The sequence below is a fragment of the Gallus gallus genome, chromosome 10 (assembly GCF_016699485.2).
Source record: "Gallus gallus isolate bGalGal1 chromosome 10, bGalGal1.mat.broiler.GRCg7b, whole genome shotgun sequence".
Classification (NCBI taxonomy): Eukaryota; Metazoa; Chordata; class Aves; order Galliformes; family Phasianidae; genus Gallus; species Gallus gallus.
The window spans coordinates 5,120,010-5,136,138 of NC_052541.1; the positions used below are offsets into that span (position 1 = coordinate 5,120,010).

At 39.0% G+C, this 16,129-nt stretch overlaps 1 protein-coding gene and 1 long non-coding RNA gene across 7 annotated transcripts in view; both read left to right on the plus strand.

Moving 5' to 3' along the window:
* Positions 1–6,120, plus strand: part of ANXA2 (annexin A2) — a 32,298-nt gene extending 26,178 nt beyond the window's left edge. For all 5 annotated transcript variants that reach the window (XM_040706203.2, XM_015278763.4, XM_025153801.3 and 2 more), the window contains 7 exons: positions 1,124–1,203; positions 1,499–1,558; positions 2,183–2,276; positions 2,928–3,023; positions 4,020–4,078; positions 4,750–4,872; positions 5,758–6,120. In XM_040706203.2, coding sequence (XP_040562137.1) covers positions 1,124–1,203; positions 1,499–1,558; positions 2,183–2,276; positions 2,928–3,023; positions 4,020–4,078; positions 4,750–4,872; positions 5,758–5,817 — 572 coding nt within the window. In that variant the 3' untranslated portion in view covers positions 5,818–6,120. The remainder of the gene's footprint in view (positions 1–1,123; positions 1,204–1,498; positions 1,559–2,182; positions 2,277–2,927; positions 3,024–4,019; positions 4,079–4,749; positions 4,873–5,757) is intronic.
* Positions 6,121–6,695: 575 nt separating this feature from the next.
* The window catches only part of LOC121111665, a 239,867-nt gene continuing 230,433 nt past the window's right edge, over positions 6,696–16,129 (plus strand). For both annotated transcript variants that reach the window (XR_006931125.1, XR_006931124.1), the window contains exon 1: positions 6,696–6,781. This is a non-coding gene — a long non-coding RNA (uncharacterized LOC121111665). The remainder of the gene's footprint in view (positions 6,782–16,129) is intronic.

Consider the following 16,129-nt stretch of genomic DNA (forward strand, 5'->3'; position numbering starts at 1 on the left):
ATGATTTACTACTCATCTGATAAGTTGCATCTGAACATTCTTCTGTAAGCCACAGACGTTCTGTGCATAGCGACAGAACTAATGATGACAGACTTATGGATTGTGGGTTCAGTTACATAATAAGTAGGTGAAACTGAAAGCCAGTGAAGCGTGTTTGTAAGTTTATTTGGGAGACCTGACACAAAGGACATGAAGTAAAACTTCTCAGAAGTATATATTCTCTTTTTTAACTGTTCCAAAGCATTTTATCTGATTTCAGGTATAATTCTTAATCGATTATAAGTAGATATGAGAGTGACGTAAGATCCATCCTCAAAAATATTCCCCTCTTTTGATATTCATTGTATTTTTATGCTGACTACTCTGGTCATGTTCATCGTAATCAGTAGTGCAGCTGTCAGTACCTGTTTGTTTCCCTGAGCTTCAGAACTGAGCTCACCAGAAATAGACCGAAATGGAGAAAATTGCTGTCTGTTAACGCATAGCTGTTGTCCAGCAGTTCTGCTAAGGTACTGGCTGAATCACAAAGGACAAGCAAAATCAGCGTGGTCTTAATGATGCATACTGAAAATAATGTGTATCAGTAAAGAGAATGTTGCTGCTGCAGATTAGATTGCTGTTGAACAGGAGACAGAAAGTGAATTTTGTAGCAATGTAGCGTGCAATCATTTGAAACAAGGGTGTTGAGACACATACTGGAATCTCATGCAGGATTCCTTTGTGTTATAGTAATGGTTTCTGTCTTTTTGCACTGAACTTGTAATTGCAATTGTCTAGTTGTAAATCCATGAATGGTGAAGGTCTAAATGCAGAGGTTGGCAAACAAGCAGTCACTGGTTCAGCGTAAAGCTATATTCCCTCCTCGTCAGTATCCTCAGGCTTTCATGCTACTGTTCCACGTTTGGCAGACAGGCTTTGATTGCTTGGGATCTCCAACGACTAGCTGATAGCAACATTGTTTCTTTTGTATGCAAGCATGTGATTGTTTCCCTTCCCTTCCACCTATGACTTCTATATGGTAGCTGTTTTTTGGATGTGCATAAAATGCAATGATTAACTACTGTGCTTGTAAACACGTATTTGTGGGATGCCCTTAACTGAAAAAGAATTTTTTGTTTTCTAGTGTACAAAACAGAACTGGAAAAGGACATTATATCAGACACATCTGGTGACTTCCGCAAGCTAATGGTTGCCCTGGCCAAGGTAGATCTGTTCATACTCTTCCACTTTTCCTAATATGCCTGCCCATGGGTAGTTCACTGATGATTGCCAGTAAAACAGTAGGATTTCTAATTCACCTTTAGATTTTCTTGTATTTTCACTTAAAAAAAAAAAAAAAGAATTGAAGGGCAACGTATTTTGATGGTGGCACTGTTCATAGCATAGACATGAAACATGCTCATGTAGCAAATAGTGACTAATTACTGATTAGTGAAAGAAATATAAGTTGATTGAAATCTATTACAGTTCTTCTTAATCTTGCTATTCTCATTTGAAGGGCAAAAGGTGTGAAGATACTTCTGTGATTGACTATGAACTGATTGACCAAGACGCTAGGGTAAGTGCCAGTAGTGTCATTAAATGTCTTAAGTTGATGAAACTTTGGGGATATTCAGAGCATAAATGCTGTGAAAATGAAAAGAGTTTATGAAAGCAGATGTGTGTATTTCAGATTTCTCTTGCATAGCAATGTGTGAATGATATCAAGGTATCTGCTGTTTGCAATCCTGATAACAGTTTTCATGGGATACTTACCCACTAGCATCTATACAGAAGCACTCTGGTATTTCCCATAGGCACACAGAAGAAGAGGTCTTTTAGCAAAAGGAAACACATGCCTTGGTGGCAGTCAAGCAATTACAAAAGATTAAGGAAGCGGTATCTTTGAATTTAGTAGCTGGTAATGCTGATGATTATATCTGTACCTTACTAAGAGCAGTTCCACTAAGGTAAACAAAGCTAAATTTGGAGCAAAACCTATAAATAGAAGTAAATAGAAATTTACTAGTCTTAGTTACAGGGTAGATCCATAGACCCTGTCCTTGGTGATCTGCCCAAATATGTGTTCTTTCGGGTGTCTCTCTCTGACACACAGCTCCTGTAGTGCTGTTTTTCCAGTAAGGAAATGGTCTATGTTTGAAATGGCTTTTTGTGTAACTCGTGATTTTAATTCTTTACCCAGGAGCTCTATGATGCTGGTGTCAAGAGAAAGGGAACAGATGTTCCCAAGTGGATCAACATTATGACTGAAAGAAGTGTTCCACATCTGCAGAAAGGTACAATTTAAAAGACAGATTTACATTTTTTCTCCTGTAGGAAAACAATAGATCAAAGCAGTGACTATTTTGTTCTACATGGCTTTCAAGTAAGTGTGAAAAGCAATCAAAGAAATCTTATTCACACGCAAGTTGTTACAATTTTTTTAAGTATCTGTGGATGTGTTAATCTCACAATTTCAATGTGTATAGATCTCTTCATTTTTACACATGTGCAACTGTTGTTTAATGGTATGTCATGTACACTGAGAACAAAAACGTTAGATATCTAACAAACAGGGCTGCATGAGACCTTGAAAGATCCTTTAGCTTTTCATTCTGTCCTAGGGTAGGTTAGCTGTATCATGTGTTCAAATCAGAACATGGGAAGACCAACTGAAGATTTTTCTTTTCAGGAACCAAATCACTGTTGTTTTAAAAAATACTAGTGACACAACTACAGTGGTATGTTGTGAGATAATGGAGGTGTGCAAGGAAAACAAACAACTGTAGCATCAGCTGGCTAACTGGAGAGACAGTTCCCAGAAGGACTTGGACAGTTTTTTGTAATCATGTCAGCACATTGCACTCTCTGCATTTTTTTATTTGTGTGGTTACTTTTAACCATTCCTGGTTTGATTTTGATTTGATCTGCTTTCTTTCTCGTAACAGTGTTTGAAAGGTACAAGAGCTACAGCCCATATGATATGTTGGAGAGCATCAAGAAGGAAGTTAAGGGAGATCTGGAGAATGCCTTCCTTAATCTTGGTGAGTTACCGTGAAATAAAGACTATGTTTAAATAATATCTTTTCAGTGCTCTTGCGATGTACTGTGATGAAAACAGGCCCAGCTTCCTCTGTATTACTAGAGGAGAAAGAAACTGGAAGGGCAGGTATTATTGGATCTGTTTGTGTATTTCAGGACGTTACAGGTATTGAGAACTAACATATTCTGTCCCTCTGCAAAATATAAATCTTGCTTTCCAAATGAAAAGGAAAATGCACATGCTCTGTGATCTGTTGTTAGTTTCAATTTTGTCCAATACGGAAGCTTAATGCTTGTTTCCCCCACATAAAAAAAGTTGGATCTCTAGCTGTGCATATGAATTATTCAACATGGATAGGCTGGAAAGCAAGCAGTGTATGTGAGGAAAGACAGGCTGTGGAGGATAGTAGAGGCTACGAGATGAGCTAATTTTGCTTTGAATTCTCTGAAATAAGGGTAAATAAGGTGGGTAAATAAGGTGAAATAAGGTGGGAGTGGCTGCTATTGTGGATGAGATGAGAATATATAGGAAGTTGCCAGGTTTCACAGGACGTTCTTTAAGCAGAGAATACAATTCAGGCTAAGGGAGAAACAAGCTGTCTAAGGCTAGTGCAGAATCAAGACAGCTCAACCTTGAAAGGGACACTTCTCACCTATTAGCATACAGTGAACGTTTTCAGAAAAAAAGGTTGTTCATAAAAGTGAAAGATGGACTTAAGAGTGATTTGTGGGGAGGAAGGTTAGCCTTCTGAAATTATACTAGCAATAGAGGGAAATATTTCTCAGATTGCAAGCATTCGTGCTTCAATCACAAGCGTAGCCAACCAATTCATAAATAACAATTCAGGTAAAAACAATTTCTCTTTGCCCCTTTTTGAGGAAACTTTTGGTGAATGCCTTGTTTTGACAGCTTATCATGCCTTTGAAAAGGCTCCAAGATTCTGTGTTCTATTCGTACATGGACAGGATGTTTACCCATTTATCATATCTCTTTCTAGTTCAGTGCATTCAGAACAAGCAGCTATACTTTGCAGACAGACTCTATGATTCCATGAAGGTAAGAAAGACTGTTCATTCTACTCATTATCTTCTAACCATTGTTTCATCAAATTTTTATTCCTTAGATGGTTTTATTCATGTGGTGTATAACTGGCACATGTTACTGGCATGTAACAGTAATGACTTCGTATTGTTCACAAGCATTCTTTAATATCTTAACTCATAGACTATCTATTAATATGCATCTGGTATATGGAAATACAGGGAAGACTCATATAACAATTATCTTCATTATATCAGGTGATCATAATTACCAAAGTTAGATGCATCTTTTGTAGGTAAACACAAGCTGATAGCAGAAAATCTGTTTATTTAAATGGAAAAATAAGTAACTAAATTTGCCTCAAAACATTTTATTGAGAAAAGGTATGAAAGAGAAATACATGATGACAGGCATTAACATGAAGACCTGGAGAACTAGAACTGTGGCTTGCAGTCTAAGTAGCTAGATTGGTATCTAGAAGTTAGTCAGGCACTACTGATGAGAGAGGTAAGTTTGTGATCAAATTCCTGGATCACAATAATGACCTTGGTTAGAAGGTTTAATTCACTGTACCTTTTACTGATGCTACTCAGTTGCCTGTAGTTTGCTGTATGTCCACCACACCAATTACAGCATCCTTTTGCATGTTTCATCTACTAAAGTTCTAAATGTCAATGTGCTCATAGGGCAAGGGAACCCGTGACAAGGTCCTGATTAGGATTATGGTCTCCCGCTGTGAGGTTGACATGCTGAAAATTAAGAGTGAATTCAAGAGGAAATACGGAAAATCCCTCTATTATTTCATCCAGGTAAATTTTCAACATCCTGTATATATCGATTGTATGGATCTTCCAAGTCCTTTTCTTTGGATTAATCCCACCAGTAAAATTCATGTGAGGTATTTCAGAGGCTGCAGTGAAAACAGTAGGTCATTACCACGCACAATTGAAAATATGTTTAGCTTTGTAGTCTACCACTGGTACAATTCCTGGCAGCCATTTGACTGCTATAGGCAAGCTTTGCCCAATCAGTTGATGTGTTATAAACAAAAATTCCATTTACCTGTCTCTATCCCCAGATGAAAAGAATTGCTCTGGGATTGCTGAATTAACATAGATCTTCTACATTGTTGCTTCCTTTCATTCCAGTGCCTAAGGAGCAGACTGTTAGGGAGAGTGATTTTTGTGATGTTAGGAAATATTAACTGTTAGGTTTTATTTAATTGAAATTATATTAAAAGAGCTGTATCTGTTTAAAACCTGGTCTTCTTCCCACCTTTACATCTGTATAGATGTAGATGCATCAAAACCTTAAGCCCAAATCTTTTCCTGAAGTAAGATGTCAATTTGAAATTACAGGTAAATCTTCAAAATAGTGAACATACTGTAAAATTTTTGTGGTGCTCAGTGAGAAGGCACAGAACCAAGTCCTTCAGCTTTCCTTTGTGGTCTTGCTTTTCTTCTTTTTTGCATCAAATCTCCCTATGGCCTTGCATGTATGTTGTAAGAATGATAATCATCTCAATTCACACACAAGTAAAACTTGGTCTAGATAGTTTCCTCCAGGCTAGCAAAGCTTCAGTTGTGAAAATCAGTTTGATCCCACAGGTTTAGAATATAATGTATATACATGTATATACCCTCATATTTCATAGCTGTTTCCTAATACATATTTTGTGTTTTCCCCCTGTATAGCAAGACACAAAAGGTGATTACCAGAGGGCGCTGCTGAACCTGTGTGGTGGAGAGGACTGAAAGCTGTGATGTGGGAAATGGAAACGCAGAGACATGCCTATTCTGCTCTTCGTTTTACTGCAACCCCCGACAAAATCGAGCCGCCATGCAAACCCTTCCCTGCCCCAATACCTGCCACACCACCGACGCCGTGTGCTTCTGGTGCTGCCTGCACTTCTCAGCAGCAGCGCTCTGCTTGGTTCTGCCAAACTTCCTAACAGCGTAAAGCCAGAGAAACTAACATTCCCCAGAGATAAAGGTTAAACGTGCTTGTTGAGGATGCCTCCTTGTGTAATGTTTCTAATAAAACATAAATAAAACAGATGTATCTTTCTCAGACCTTTAATCTGAAAAATTGGTGATCCACTGATGCGTACTTTGCTCGTGCCAGCCCTTGGTTTTTTCCCCTTGTCCATAATTCATTACCTATCGCTGAACCCTTATCTTCGTCCCTCAAAGACTTTCCCATTTAGTGATGCATTTGTTAATGACAAACACAGCCCCCTGTTGTGATGCTCTTATTTTCTTTTCCTTAAGTGTAACGGCAACACTCAAGCCTCATCTATGTGTTGTGTCTGTGTAAAACAAGGGCTGAATGCATTAAAATGCCATTTAAATGCTTATGAATGACCCATCAGTAACGCGACTGAAGGAAGGAAACCTTCCCGAAGGCCACCCGGCACTGCAGCAATGGATGCTGCTCGCCCCTCTCGGGAGGCAGATTCCCGCTCTTTTCCTTCCCGCTCTTTTCCTTCCCGCCCTTTTCCTTCCCGCAGCGCGCGCCGTTCCCGCCGTGGGAGCGCGTGCCTCGCGCTGGGCCGGAGCGTTCCAGAACGTTCTGGGCCGCCCCTGTGGGCGGGAGTGCAGCTGGGCTTTGCGCAGCCCCCGTGCCTGGGTTAGGCAGCTGTGGGCGGTGCGAAGCAGCCGGGAGGCGTTACGGAATGCGGGTACGCCGAGGATTCTGCTGGTCCTGCGCTGCAGACAGGTATTGCTTATTGTGATTGTGTCTGCAGTTAATCTCACCCAGCATAATGCGCTTTCCTCGTCTTGTAGTAACATTCTTTCTTGCTGTGGTATGAAAGACGCTTCCGAATGTTGGGGGAAAAAAAGTGCAAAACTTCCTCTCGGACAGTGAGTGCTGCACCTGTGCCCTCGGGCGTGCAGGCTGAGGCTGTATGAGGAGAAACTGACGTCCTCCTTCCTCAGCTGTTCTGCCTTTGGAAGTGCAGAACTAACAGCAAGCGTCCCGTCCGCTGCTCTGTCAGCTGTTAGTTGGTCTGTCGCCCTGTGTCAGGGCACGTCGCTCCTGCGGGGGATCGCGGGGACGTTCGGATGAGCCCTTCTGAGAGAAGCACGCGGCTGCCTGCTTCAGGTTGGTGTTAAAGCGGTGAGGGATCTTGCTGCAAAAGCCTTGTCTGTAGACTACAGGAAATATTTGGTATAAAACACCGCAGCGGATAACATATTGGTAACTTAAATGCATAAAGGGTAGAATTTTTCAGGAGCAGCTCCAATTTAATGCCTGATGGAGCAGAGTCGTTCACACCTGTTTACAAAGTGTCTCTCTGGCTAGATTTGTGCATCTAAAAACTCCTGCTGAGATAGCAAATCGCTCTTTGAGTCTAATTAGGTAAGTCATCTCTATAAACTTTGCTTGCTTGAATGTGGCCTTGTAAAAGAAATCAAAGAGCAGGCATTTTTCCAGTCAGTGGAATGAAGCTAGAATTTGATGGCTAGCACGCACTGCCTGGCTGCTACATGACGTTCAGAATTGCAGGCAGTCTTTCTTTGGGAGCAAAGCAGTGCTAAGTAAACCTGTGTGATCTCAGAGGCCAGGACCATTTTAGCTAAACGTGGAGTAGGAACCAAATTAGTCTCCTGTAAGATCTAGAAGCTGCCGTTTTTTTTTCATGAAACACTGTTTGTTTTTTTGCTGGTGGTGTTGATTGATTGATTTCTTCTGTTGGTCAGGAATACTTTGGAGAATGGTGCTTGGCAGTGTTACAGCATTTGATTTATAATTGCCCACCTGGCAAGTGAAACATTTGATTTAAAAAAGAAAAAAAATTAAAGAAACAAAGCGTATTTTTCAGTTGCTAATGGTGCAAATTAGACCGTTACTTTATTTAAGGTATATTTACCTTTGGAATAAAAATATTACGTATTTAAAATTTGCCTCTCCAGCTCATTGCTTTCCCAAAAGAGTGAGAATAGAGTCTGAACTCATTTTGGTGGGATCAGGCATTGATACGGTTTATTGTGTTTGCTCTCTGGTGTTCCATTCCAATAGTACCTAACAACCAACATTTTCCAGAGATATTTTATTGTTCTTTGGCACAATTTCTTGGAGTATCCCAAATTGCACAACAAATAACAATAGTAGAATTTGCTTGGATGTAATAATTATTTCTTACCAGACCTACATTACAATGCAGGCTAGTAGTATTAGGGCTGAAGAAGCACAGCTGTGCACAAGAATGGGCTAAACACCTGTGAAGACTGTAGTGCTGCTTCTAAGATGGCCGCAGGTGGTTTCCTTGGTGTAGTTTTCAGTCACATGGATAAGGGTGACTTTTTACTGTTTTCTGTACACTATTTCCTTTCTCATCTTTTGGATGACTTAGCCTAAGAGTTTTATATGGTCCAATTCAGAGTGAGATCAAGTTACAAATTGTGGAATAGCTACCAGGCCTGCACCATGCTGTACTGCATCCTTGATGCAGAAATCCGTATTGCTGCAGTTAAAGCTCCATTTGCACAGCATGTAAACATCTCATAAAATTGCAGTTTATTATTGCAGTGCATTGCTATTGGAGTAATGCAAGCTGTTTTACAAGTGAGAAAGTGAGGTGAATTAATAGTACTTCAGTCAACAATGAAGCCGATATTTACATCCTATTCAATGAAAAAGTTTCTTCCAAGATAGAAACTTTAAGTGGTTGTTTTTAAGGTACCTTTTTTTCTTCAATATTTTAAAACTCTGTAGTTGTTTTTAGTTCAGAAGCAGTAATGGTTGCTCTCCGAACTCCGTGACTGTCTCCAAGCTTGTCCCTCACATGTAATTCTTTCTTGCTGCAGTGAGAGATGAGGAACAGAAACAGTAGATAGACAAACTTTTTTAAAAATATATATATATATATTACTATTTATATCCTGTTTGTTTTTCGGAAAGCTAATTGTATGAAAAATCTCTTTGGAACCAAACCTTGCTATTTGCAAGGCCCTCTGGGGCATGGCGCACCAAGAAACAAGTGGTATGAAATAGCAGCTCATAGGTTGTTCAGGTCCCACTGCTGGTGGTGCTTTGGCGCACTTTCAGCAGCTGTTCACGAGAGGGAGCTCACAGAAAGCTTCAAGTGTTCTGCAGTTAAAAGAAAATTAAAAACCAGACATATATCTCTGTATATTGTGAGCTCTTTTCTCTCCAAACATTTACATTCCACGACTATAAACCTTCTTGTCAAAAATTCAGTTTCATCTTTCAGTGTTTTGTCTGTATCTTGAAATTGACTGTTCTTTGGAATAATTACCCCAATTTTATAATTGTTCTCTTTTGGGCATAAGGAGCCAAAATATTGTCTTATATTCTAATATTACTTGGAATTTTCAAACCCAAAATGTCTCCTATAAATAACCCTCAAAAGAGTGGATTAATAATGATAATATCCGTAAAGGAATTTTCTTCCTTCTTTAACAGGAAGATCTTGAAAGATGGAGCTGCTGCCTCCTGATTTAAAACAGGTGCTCATTCTCGTGTTCTCTGTATGAAATTAAATACAGCACCGAATTGTTTGCTGTGTTCATATTGGCACTTCAGAATTCAGCTGCTGTCGGTTGCATTTGTTTGGGTTGCAACAAATGCAGTCTTTGCATTTTCACTGTCTTTTCTGATTGTAAAATTGATGTGCCATGAACATCGCTGTCCTAAAGGAGACGTTTCCAATTACTCGAGTGTACAGCTGCCCCTTTTCCTCTCTCACAGACTCTTTTTGTGTTTGGGAATGTTTTAAAATTTCTCCTACAGTGCGAATTATTTCAGTGATGTGAAAGGGCTTTGTTTACGTCCAGCTTGTGTGTTTTCAGTGTCTTAATGAAGATGACACTCACTGAATCTATTTAAGGTGCTATTTAGTGATTAATAGATAAAAATCACGCTTTGCTCTTTCAGAGGGCTGATTGGAGGGAATATATACAGGTGTGATAACAGAGCATACTGCTTGTGGATTCCTGATGTAATAGCTATGAAAGGATTTGTCTCCTGCTCCCCTCTGCTAGGCGTCCTTAGCAGGCTATTTTAGACCTCCTCCTGGTCAAGTGCTGGTGTTCTTGTAAAGGGACAACAAGCTTTAGAACTTGTGGGGAGTATTTCTGAGCTTGCACAGAATGTAGTTGTTGGATGAAAATCTGCTTTTATTATTGAAAGAATATTTGTAAAATACATTTTATCACTGTAGTGCTTAAATCAGGCTGAATTATCTGATCCAAAATGATCATTTTTCTTACAAGAGGGTTGTTTTATGAAATGTTTTTGAAATTATGTTCCCCACAAAAGAAAGGGTTATTTAAAGTAGCAAAACTGACAGATTTTAAAACAAATGCAGCAGCGAAAAGAACTGTGAAGTCTTGTATGTTCATGAAGCACTAAAATATAGGAAATATTTTTAAAAAATAATTTTTGAAAGATTTTGTCAGAAAAATACTAAATGAGATACTTTATGCCCTCGTAGGCTGTCTATGTAGTTAATTAAGTGTTGTTTCTGAGGCAGTGCTGCAGTGAACTTACTGCAAATATATTTAATAATGACATACTCAGGTCAGTAAAGCAACAGTTGGCATTTTAGAACCAATGCACTAATAATAGGGGATCTGAATTCTTTCCAAATGGTATTTTTCTCCTTTGTTTCCAAAATGGAGCTTTTTGGGTGTGTTTTAGATTTTACTGTGAATTGTTTGGACTTTCCATTCTCATTGCAGCAAGTTTTTTTCTTGCAAGCAGGAAAGCAGAAAAGTTTACACCATATAGCGGTTGTGAAGCGTGACTAAATCATTATGTTATCGCAAATGATGGATTACAAGAGGATTGTTTTGTTTCTGGACTTCTAACAAATTTTCATATTGCAAGTGCACTCAGAATTACTGGGCTTTCTTAAGTTGGTTTTATATCCTTTATATTATAGGATTTGATTTAGTAAAAGCTTTGGGTTAATTTGGTGTGAGAAGAGGCTGAGGTGCTATAATTACAGCTGCGACGGAGGAAGACTTCTCTTCTGTCTCTGAAAACAAACCAAACCCAAACAACTGCTTTTTATTTTCCAGTTATTTTGGGTTGTAGAGAAAGTGCCAATATTGGGGTATTTCAGAATTAGGCTCCTACATCTGTAAACAGAATAGGATGTTTTAAAACAAGGTAATGGAACTGAGCAGGAGCCAAAAGGCTCCAAATAATGAATTTCAGTGAACTAAGTGATGAATTGACAGAACATTCATTGGCTATCCATGTGTAGAGGGTTTGAGAGCTCACAGCAGTACAGAATATAGGAAGGGAAGATGTAATCTACTAACTTCTCTTTCTGTCTCTCATTATACGTGTTACATGTATTTTAGATTAGCGTAGGTCATAGCTTGGAAAACACCTTGACACTAAATGAATAAGCTGCAGAGATGCCTCTTGATTCTGTGTGAAAGAAATTCATTTTAAAGGACACAAATTTGGGTAAGTAACAGATAATTCACATAGAATGATTTGCCCTGATTAAATATTAGGGGAAAAAAAGGAGAATATTGTATGTAATTTATCAAAGAAATGAAGCCTGTGAGTTGGTAGAGTAATATTGTAATTCCTGGTGTGATACATTTGCTAAGCTGTAAGAGCCTGTCTGAGCTGTGCGAGTGAGTGAAACATTTGGCTTGAGTCAGCTATAAGCTCAGGTCTGTATCTTCAGTCAGGAGTGCAGAGTATTTGCTACTCCAGGGCCTTTGAAGACCTAGGCCTGTCCTTTGTAGCAATGGGAACTCAGTGTATACGTTCCTCCAGCTCCGTGCATCTGGTGCCATACAAGGGCTGCTTGCTCAGGTATTTCCCAGGTTTTGAAATTCTGGGAAGCCCTTCAGCCAGGGCAGTGTGCCACTGACCTCATTCAGAGCTTCTCTGAAACAGTGCAGAAATGGAGCTTGCAGCCATGCTGTTTGATCCTAGATTGTCTGTTAGCTTAATCTTTATAATTCTGTATTCCTATGCCAATAAAAATTCTCTTTGTTTTAGAAAAAATAACTGTAAGATTGTATCACTCCATACCAGTCACATCGAACATGAATTAGATGTGAAAATGCTCTCAATTCAGGATTAATCCAGTACTTAATGTGTTTTGTAAGTATAGCTGTCCTCTTCTCCCCCCAGGAAAAATTAAGATGCTGGCTAACATTTTCTAATTTTTCTTAGTGTATTCATGACTGCACATTTTAAAGCAGTCTTAACTAAGGTATGTGGTTCTCAGCTTAATTAGTTTGGCAGCAGTTAGGACTCAGTGGTAAAAGACAAAAAATAGCAAGCATGGTACAGAATTATGTGATTGTGTTACTCTGTTGTTCTTCATACATCGTGTGACATTGGATAAGTCATTCAGCTTATCTGTGCCTTAATTTCCTTTTGAAATTAGAGATAAATTTCTTCCTACAAACAAACAAACAACCGCCCCTACATTTCTCAAATAAATCTCAACCTATCAGTCCTTCTACAACAGGTGAGCTGTTCTCATTAATATTTTCATTTCGTAGGTTCAGTTCTTCAATGCTGATGACTGTTGATTGTGTTTCAGTGCAAATGCTGCCTGAGAAATGTGTTTTCAAGTACTGATCATGTTAATGTTAATTTTCCTAACCTGTGTACCTGAACTTATTTTCCCAGATGGGCAAGTACCGTTATGGCTGTCTCAGCTGCAGGTCCAGATCTTGCATTGCACTAGGGCACAAGTGAATCTGTGAGAGCTTGGGGACAGGTGTTTGGAGATGAGCAGTTCAATAAGGAATCCAGCTGGTGACTGAGTGAAGCCCTTGTACTTAAATGTTTCAGGAAAATCTGTTCTGTGATTGGAGAGCTGTCCTATTTCCTGTGACGTCTGTCCTGACGTGCCCTATCTTCAGTCTTTTGTGGGTCTGATCAGTGATTCTGGGTGATTGTTTCTGAATCCAGTTCAAAACAATTGTGTATTCTCCCAGTCTCTCGCAAAGAGATGGAGCATAAGATGCATAATTTTTCAAACTCACTTTCCCTTCTACCTTTCTTTGATATACATACAGTCCAAGTAACTGGAGACTCTGGCATTGCAACAGATTAAACTTTTGGTCTGCAACTTTCCCAACCCTTCTGAAGTCCCTTCATCTCTTTTTGTCTTTTTTTTTTTTTCCCGTACAATTCTATTGACTTTCCCCTCTCAATTATTGTGAACTGAAAAGCAGGACAACTCTTTAGAGCTTTAAAAGACAGGAGAAATCATCTACAAAGGTGGCTGGTGATTTTGGTATTTGGGAATATTCAGAAAGGAGGGGAGAGGGAGTAATTCTGTTTTCCACACTAAATAATATACCAGGTCATTTAAAAAGAACTCAACTTTGTATTAGTGTATAGATTTGCCATTAAATCGTTAAGAGGGTCATTAGACTGATTCAAATTCAGGGTTGGATTTTCCAGATGGGCTTTCTTGATATTAGTGGCACTTGTGTATTCAGAATGAACTGCAGGAAGAGTGTCAAACAACTGTCAGGGTAGCTGCTGCTGAAATCTCTGCTTGGCTCAACTTAGAATTTATTGATATTTAGTGAAAATATCTGTGAGAACATAACCTTTTGTAATGTTTAATGTTTTATTGGCTATAAAAGATAACATATAGAGTAAATGGAAGTAAAATAGTATTTTGTTAGATCAGGAGCTAGATTTATGCTTCTACTTACTGATAGAATAATCAGTGGGTCATAAAGATCAGACCGCCTGCCTCCTATCTCTTCGTTTTTTATGTGTGTATTCAACAATCCCTTCTTTGTGATATAGTTAGGCCCATGGGAGCTTACCAAAACACCAGGCCCCTTTTGTCCAAGCGTATTAAATTGGCTGTTTAGATCAAGAAGAATGTAGTGGATACTTCTATTTCAGACATTAAGCAGTTGGGATAGAACTAAATAGACTAGGATGCTTGACATGTGCAAATGGAGCCCTTGCTCACAAGGGACACTCAGCTGTGTTGTGAGCTAATTCAGTGCACAAAAACCAGGCATTAAATAAATTGTGCATTAACATTTGGTGAGGAGTAATAAGCAAATAGAGATGTCTCAACCGTTCAGATTAAAAATGAGTGGAAATGTGCATCTCAGCGTTTTTTGCAATATATGTAGTGTGCTCTTATTTAAATAAATTAATAGTGGAAATACAATATTTGAAGGCTTCTCTGAAAGATGGAAATACATTGACATTGGTACTCTGGTCATACTGTTAATAGATAGTCCACGTGCTGTTAATGAACTTGGTAAGTGCTCATGATCCGCCTCAGAGGAAGCAAAGTGTGCGTGCACCATGAGCGAATGCTCTTTGGTAAGGCAGGGTGCTGTAGCAGAGAAGTGTGAGCAGCATCTTTGTCACAGTGTAACTGTCCAGCAGAGGCACAGGGAATTTCCTACTCTCCAGAAATGACAGCGCAGGGTTTTTTTTTTGGGGGGGTTTTTTTTGCTTTTGTTTTGGTTTGAGTTTCTCTTGTTTGTTTGTGGGTTTTTCTTTTGTTTTGTTTATTTGTTTTCCATAAGTTGAAGACTGAGGTGGGCTTGCAGCTTTGAGTTGTTGTAAAAACTTTGCTGATTTTATTGGTGTCATTTAGAAGGGACTGCTCAGGATGTGTTTTTTAGATTAAGGTGGTGTTTCCAATTGTCCCGTTAAAGCAGTTTTTTCAGAGAGTTTTTTCATTCATCCCAAAGCCCCAATTCATTTAACTGAATAAATCTTGCAAGAAACTGCCAGCCTCAGCAATGTCTCTTGGAGACTTGGTATCAGTACTCATGAGTTTTGTTTTGTTAATTATATGAACTTTGCAAAAACTGTGAACCTCCTTTTTCTCTCAAAACTAGGGCTATAAATGTCCTTTTTTTTTTTTTTTTTTTTAATTACATGAGCTTTGTAAAAACCACAAACCTGCTTTTCTCATTAAACAAGAGGATCAGTTTTGCTTCTGGTTACTTTTCCCTTCTTCCTTTCCCTATTTTAGGCCTTCTTTCTACCCCTCAGTAAGAAAAACAAAACTTTTTTTCTCCCTACAACATCTCTAGTGCTGTACAAGAAGTGACATACCAAAATTCAAAATATGAAGTGAGAAAACCTGGAAAATGCATGTCATTCTTTCCATAATTATATTTGGTGATCTGTTCTTAGATTTCTAGGAATACAGAAAGTTTTTTTTTTGTTACGGTTTTACACTCTGACTTACCTGCGCTGAAATAATCTCTTCAAGCAAAAGCAAGTGGAAACCTTGCTGTAAAAACGCAACACTGGTTATGCACGTTTCTCTAAGTCCTTTATTCTCTGAAGGAAATCCTAGATGAGTTTTTAGACACCATTGTGAACAGTAACAAAAATTCAGAATTATATCTGATCTGGGCTGTGAAATGGGTCTGTTTTCAGTGCTTTCCTTCAAAATCAAGTAATGTCCTACTCTTACAGCACTGGCAGTGTGGGCAAAATGCATGAAAAACAGTGCTTAACATATTTCTATTCAAGCATTTATCCCAAGAGATCCCAGAGATCTTCAATAACTGCAGTGGAACTTGCTTTTGATTGAAGAGGGCTCAGACAGACCTCAATTGTTGCAGCACATTTCCGTGAGGTTTCTTTTTTTTTTTTTTCCCCTCTCACAATAATTCATTTTTCTGTCTCCGATGGCTGGGCAGGGGAAGATAGCTGTATCTGAGGAGACTTACATCTTTGCAAATCTGCTGATATCCCAGGAGACAGAAGTGAAGAGGTTTTGGTCTGTAGCTTAAGGATAGTAGCTCACAAGAAACATTCTCGCCGTGGCTGTGCTTCTCTGGTGTAGTGAACTGTGCGCGCAGACATATGCTGCTGAAATTCAGTTGTCAGTTTAGTGGAACAAAGCACCCTATACACAATGATAGAAAGGGGGGAAATGAAATTCTGCTTGTGCCGTCTTTCCCTGTCACTAACTATTGCCTGTCTGTTTGCTTCTAAGGAAAACAAAGATTTCTCTCTGATAGACTTCTTAGGCCAGATGAGTTATGGATTTTCCTGCAGCACTAACTTCTTGGCTTCTGGAGCATCTTGACCAATCTACTTAGAAAC